We start from the raw sequence: 6,445 nt of genomic DNA, 5'->3' as shown, positions 1-6,445 counted from the left end.
GGTGCTCATGATATCGTGGATAAAGGTAGATGCCCCGGGGGGCTGAGCGTTTCCTTGGGCTTCTCCATCGTTATATTATTTCCCAAGTTTTCCCTTCGAAACAATAGCGGGAGAAACAATTATGAAGTTCTAATGAAACATTAATTGGTGCTTGATTCTTTGGGGAAGTTATATGGCGAGGATCTAATGGGGTTTTAATTAATGGCACTTTCCTAAAAATTTCCAAATGCTTTTTCTAATGTTTTTAATGAACCACATGAAGCATTCTGATAATTCTATTGAAAATCCTTTTTACCACGAATTCCTGATGGAATAGAAAAAAATTGCATTCCAGCCCACCGACGAGTTACATCAAAGTGAAGAATCTGAAGGACCTCCAGGAGAGAAAACAACAGCCATCGATAGGTACTCTTCTGCTAATGGACGGTTACAAGGTAAAACTGACGTGCAAAGTCTGCGCTGATTCCTACTTCGGTGCCTCAACAGATCCACTAGCACGTGAATTCGCCCAAAAACACCAGGACCCACATCCCTACAAATGCCTGATCTGCACACGCAAATACCTCACCAAAAATGCCCAAATAAAACACCTCTCGAGCCACCACCCGAGCGACTGTTTCTTCTGCGATATTTGCCCTTACGCAGTTCGCCGCAAGATCTACCTGTTAAACCACATCAAAAAGAAACACCCACACCTGATAGACAAGGACAAAGAGAACACAACAGGTAAATACGAGGGTCTGAGGAGCCAGTTAAATCGTCAAATCGAGGTGCACAAGCTACCACTTCCTGGCCAGGAGGTCAGTAGTCTCATGAGCCTAAGAAACCGCGATGTTGTTGTGCATGACGAGACGACAGAAATTTTTAAGTGTGACTACTGCACATATCGGGCCAGGGAGAAAAAGAGATTGACCTATCACGTGAATAGGTATCACAAAGGTATTGGGGTGAAATATTCCTGCGAGGAGGTGATACTGATATCTGACAACCTGGAAGAGCGTATCAAAAGCCGAAGGCCACCACCAAAGATGTACAAGTGCGATCAGTGTGACAGGAGCCTTCGAGGGGCTTCCAATCTCAAGAGGCATTTATTAACACACAGTGGTGTTAAGTCACAGCAGTGCACTATTTGCCAGAAGCATTTCTCGACGAGGAGTTCGTTGAGACAGCACTTGCTGACCCACACGGGAAAGAGACACTACTGCTGTGATATCTGTGGAAAGACTTTTGTACAGAAACCAGCACTCACTGCACATCGCAGACAGCATCCTGGAAAGCTTCCACCCATGCCCAAAGTCTACATTGATTCTTTTATCGAGAAAATTGCACCTAGTGTTATCAGTCGCTCTTCTAAGTCCTCTGTAGGTGTTGATGTTAAAGGCAAAGGCTCAACTTCGAGATGAATGACGATTAGTCGGTGGTTTAGTTTTGTCAATGACATTTGTGAGGTTCGAGGGTGTCCAAATGGAAGATATCGATATTGAATTAATACCTGATTATTTTTTTTTATCTAAAAATCGAAAGAGCCTCATTGCCTTAATGACTTAATCGTGAGTTGAGTTGATTTTCTCTTTTTAATTTCATTTTTTGTTCTTCCACTTGGCTATCCTTGATTAGTTAGAGATAAATAGTTCATACTGAATAGTTTATAAATGTATTTGTTCAAAGGCATCAGCCAAAGCGTTTTTGTAAATCGAGAGAATTGAATAAAGTTGGAATTTTTGTACTTCAATGTTTAATTAAACCCCATCTCAGTCACGATGAATTACCCAGATTTAATTCTCAGAAAATTTCAGATTCCACAGAAATCGCACGAAAAAATCGAGAACCGGCCACAAGTGTTTCCACTGCAGCGCGAGCTTTCCCCACGTAATGAAGCTAGTGGAGCACCTGAAGAACATCCACAACGTCACAAATGCCTTCAGCTGTGACGAGTGTGGAAAAACCTTCAGAAGCCCCATGAACATCACAAGACACAAGATGATTCACACTGGTATCAAAAAATACAAGTGCGATCTGTGCGATTACAGCTGCCACCAGAAGACGAATCTAGAGTTCCACAAGAAGAGGCACATGAGGGATTTTCCATTCAAGTGCAAATTATGTGATAAAGCATTCCTATTCAAGTGTGAACTCCTGGCGCACGAGAATGTTCACAAGAATATCAAGGCTTTTCGATGTCAAATCTGCGGTGCTGCCTACACCCACAGGAAAAATCTTCTCGTTCACGAGAGGAGGAACCACGCGAGAAGAAACGATAAGAAAAATAGAGAATTTTCATCGAGGAAATCTTCTAAAGTCCTTTGTGCTACATGCGGAATGAAACTGTCAAGCAGAAGTGCTCTTAAGGCACATGAAACTATTCATACTGGGGAGAAAAACGAAATCTGTGATGTGTGTAAGAAAGGATTTGCTACTAAGTCAGGACTTGTTGTTCACAGGAGAATTCACACCGGGGAAAAACCGTACAGGTGCAATCAATGTGGCAAGGATTTTGCTCAGAAGACTTCCCTCGTCATTCACCTGAGGTATCACAATAATGACAGACCCTATTCTTGTGGGAGATGTGGCAAAGGTTTCGTATCGGGTACTCGTCTCAGTAATCATGTTAGCAAGGTTCATGGAGGAGATACGGCTCCGGTGGGAGGAATTATTCATTGAGTTATTATGTCGGGGTATTTCCATACCCTCTAATTAATTTAAACCGACTCTATCGAACCTATTTGACGATAATTTGAAGTGGCATCTGTGTAGATGGATAATTAATTCTGTGTTTCAGGAAATATTTCAGTGGTTGCGTTACTATAAACTATATTTTTCCCCAGACTAATGGCTTCGTGCATTATTCGGGATTAATTACGTGTGTTACGCAACGAATTAATTATTTCCAGGGATAACAACCACCCGAGCTGTTATGTAATGATCTGATGGCGCTAATGAATATTGGAGATTTATTGTGAATGTTTGATGATTCTGTCAATAATAAAATATCGAGTTTCCAGGATGTTGGACTTTGAAATTTACCCCCTGCTCCCTCAATCCCCGATTGAATTTGTAACAAATATCGCTCAATATTTCTCGATTATCGAGACTAACGCGTCTCGGACGAATATGAATAGTTTTGAATCGAGTTATCCTTTCCCTCTGGAGTTTCAGTATTTCGCCGAGGGTTTCCAGATTCCTGATTATTCCATCATAACGCAAAGTCGTCAGGAACTTGCATCGTTGTAACATTGATACTAATAAATCGTCCAGTTCCTCGCGGTTATTACGGAGTTGAAGGATAACTTCGACTGTAAATAAAAAAATCCTACCTTAGAGCTGGAATGTTGCTGGATGGCTGGTCATCGAACTCAGGAGCTTCTCCACGCAACACAAACAAATCACTTTCACTATCACTTCACCACTATCGTTTATAAAATCCCCGAAATCACTTAATATAATCGACGAACAAAAAAGCCGCCGCGAGTGCCCGCCAAAAATCTACTACGCACTCCCTCCCCCACCAGCTCCCCCATCGTCTCTCTCACAAGCGCCATCACCTCCCCCACCACTTCCGCCAATTACTTAACTAACAATATTTAATAAAACCACAAAAACAATTATTATTGCCCGGAAAATTAATTAACCCCTTTTATTTCACATTTATTGATATTACCGACTAAAATGCGTAGAAATGACTCGACATAATCGACATAATTGATTAACAAAAAAGCCGCCAAAAGTGCCCGCCAAAAATCTACTACGCACAACCTCCCCCACTAACTCCGCTAGCAGCTCCCTCATCACCTCCCCCCATTATTCAAGTACTATTTAATAAAACGATAAAAAAAAACAACTCTTGCCCGGAAAATTGATCAACCCCCTCTATTCCCCCTTTATCGATATTACCGATTAAATACGGAGAAATGACTCGACATAATTGACTAACAAAAACGCCGCCAAAAATGCATTCCCCCCACCCTCCCCCACCATCTCCCCCACGATTTCCCCCACGATCTCCCCCATCATCTCCTCGAATTAATTAATTAATATTCAATAAAACCATTACAAAGAACAATAATTGCTCCAAAAATGAATTAACCCCCTCCATTTCACTCTAAGCAAGCAATTTGAATAGTCGAATAAAATTGTCTCACTCACTCACTCACTCCTTTGTCCACAATTTCGTTCGACACTCGAAAATTAATAAAACCGAACTGATAGAGACAAGCCAGCGACATTTCCGCAATTAATAATATCACTCGAACGTTAATATCACGATAAATCAATAGATTACATTGTTAAAAGCAATATACACTGTCTTTGTTAGTTTAATCCACCGGACGAGTCTATTCCACGAAACAGTGCGGCCGCCATATTGTATCGATTCCTGTTCAAACGTGTCGCAGTAGATCCAAGATGGCGGGCGCCGGCCGGTGAGGTTCGTACGTGTTGCTTCAATAATCGCGTTTCAAGTCCAAATAAATTCGGAAAAATTACTCTAATTCGTGATTAATTCATTACTAACGTATTATTAATTAAGAGAAAGTACTTTAAACGATTTAAACAACGGAAAATACGCATATTAACGACGAAAAATAGTTCATTGCCATGAGCAGACAAAGGATTTGTTGTGACAAAGCAAGTCAATTGTCGAGTCGCTCATCACCCCAATACCTCGAAATAAATATCAGTGATTACGGAGTGACTTTTTTTATTGTGAGTTCACGTTTCGGGGAGGAATTTAGAATATTTTTAGAATATCGCTGGCCGGTTAGTCGGAAATTTATTCGGTGTTGTGTTTTCGTAGTCAGTGTTTACGCGGTTGTGTTTATAACGTTCGGAATGACTCAGAACATACACTTTCCCGTGTTGTTGAGGGACATTTTTGATGTCGAATAAATCGTGAATTATCATTGCCTCGATTCTTGTAACCATATTGAAATAATAACGGTTGAAAACTCCCGAGTTCGATGACCACGAGCTCAAAAGAAACTCCAAAATACTGTGGAACATCAGAAAGCCATCAGAGTAACATTGACGAAAGTTGGAAGTTTCCCCCGAGTTCGAACCCCGTGAAACTTAAATCGAAATCCCTTCCGTTACCTAAAGTACTCGAGTAATACGTGACGAGGAGTCCAACAGTACTTCTGAAGTTCCTCGATCTACTCTGGTCCCACACATGTCCACAGTACATCTGAAATCTGGCCATCGGTACACTTGGTTGGAGAAGATAAGACATGTCCTCGAAGTGTGAAATATTGACTGAATGGTGGTGAATTACGAAATTAATTGGGGGACTTTGAGGGTGGACTCTGGAGTGAATGGACAGACCATTCAGTGATACTCAATACCTATATTGTAAGAGACAGCTAATTGGGGACACGCAGAGACTAGAGCCTGCCAGGCTGAATTCTCGATCGTGTGCTGTCGTTGGTCTGTATTTCTGATTGAAATGTGAAGTGTCCTGAGGGATGTGGTAGTGTTCGCCAGAGTGAGGAGACATTGGCTGGAGATCGATGGATAATCGAGTTGGAGATTGCTGAGGGCATGGAGACGACTGAGGTGCCTGAGATATCTGGAGGAATGAACGAGTGAGAAAGGTAGGATTTTCTAGATTTTTTTAAAAGGGTTTACTTTGAGCTGTTGTGGGGGATCTGCCAGTCCCTGAAGGCCCCTCGAAGGTCCAGGGACTTGAGTCCCTCTCCTGAGGACTGGGTAATTGCTCTCAGGAGTTTCGATACATCGGTTACACCCAAATTTGAATTACCGAGACTCAGAGTTTCTAAAGTACTCTGACTTCTGCAATTTTTTTAAAGAAAAATAATTTCTTTTGTACCAATTAAATCACGGGGGAGGGAAAATGGAAATTTATTACCCCAAAAAATGACTCAGGGCGTACAAAATTCTCCCTCGATAATTCCAGTTAGTCCCGAAGTACCAGTTCGTTAGGATAAATTCTGTCAATTGAACATCCTTTGATTTCAATGCTGTCAGGAAATCCACACCCTCTTGCGCCTTTACATTGGCGGAATTTCGAGTTTCTTTCGATAGAACATAGGGCCTGGACCACGCGAGTTCCAGACTCCTCATGTGCTCCCCATATTTTCGCTTTAAAAAATGGCAAAAGTCGATTTCTTCACTCGTACAATTTCCAACATAGAAAGATGAAGAGGAATTAAATTGTATTACAGTCAGTACAGTAGCTAGTCGAAATCCACTCGCCAGATCTCTGTCAATCAGTATTGTAACTGATCTCCAAAGGGTTGGAGCTGCCACACCTCTCCTCCACACCTGACAAACTCCACTGGCATTGAATCGATCCTCACAGTTCAGATTACGAAAAATTCTTATCAGTATCAGCTCCGGCAGCTGATTCCACATCTCCTTTCACTCGTTTTACTCCTCATCCTCCCATTCCCTCAATCAATCGTAAAGTACGGATGACACAAAGAGATAAGAC

The 6,445-nt window shown here is 41.7% G+C and overlaps 4 protein-coding genes across 5 annotated transcripts in view; 3 read left to right on the top strand and 1 right to left on the bottom strand.

The window, feature by feature from the left end:
- Positions 1-419: 419 nt before the first annotated feature.
- On the top strand, positions 420-1,403 carry LOC105268675 (zinc finger protein 26-like). The gene has a single exon (XM_011308432.1). The coding sequence runs from the start codon at positions 420-422 to the stop codon at positions 1,401-1,403; it is 984 nt and encodes a 327-aa protein (XP_011306734.1).
- Positions 1,404-2,073: 670 nt separating this feature from the next.
- LOC105268674 (zinc finger protein 239-like) lies at positions 2,074-2,661 on the top strand. Its single transcript, XM_011308431.1, has one exon. The coding sequence runs from the start codon at positions 2,074-2,076 to the stop codon at positions 2,659-2,661; it is 588 nt and encodes a 195-aa protein (XP_011306733.1).
- Positions 2,662-2,668: 7 nt separating this feature from the next.
- LOC105268611 (F-box only protein 39) lies at positions 2,669-6,443 on the bottom strand. The gene is made up of 6 exons (XM_011308306.1): positions 6,175-6,443; positions 5,861-6,093; positions 5,620-5,784; positions 5,337-5,560; positions 5,089-5,247; positions 2,669-3,293 (listed from the first exon to the last, which is right to left on the bottom strand). The coding sequence occupies exons 1-6, from the start codon at positions 6,364-6,366 to the stop codon at positions 2,977-2,979; spliced, it is 1,290 nt and encodes a 429-aa protein (XP_011306608.1). The 5' UTR covers positions 6,367-6,443; the 3' UTR covers positions 2,669-2,976.
- Positions 5,473-6,445, top strand: part of LOC105268615 (uncharacterized) — a 104,067-nt gene continuing 103,094 nt past the window's right edge. For both annotated transcript variants that reach the window (XR_892348.1, XM_011308312.1), the window contains exon 1: positions 5,473-5,585. The gene's annotated coding sequence lies outside the window, so the exon portion shown is untranslated. The remainder of the gene's footprint in view (positions 5,586-6,445) is intronic.

This window comes from Fopius arisanus, unplaced genomic scaffold (assembly GCF_000806365.1).
Source record: "Fopius arisanus strain USDA-PBARC FA_bdor unplaced genomic scaffold, ASM80636v1 scaffold00059, whole genome shotgun sequence".
Classification (NCBI taxonomy): domain Eukaryota; kingdom Metazoa; phylum Arthropoda; class Insecta; order Hymenoptera; family Braconidae; genus Fopius; species Fopius arisanus.
This window is presented reverse-complemented; position numbering and strand designations above follow the sequence as displayed.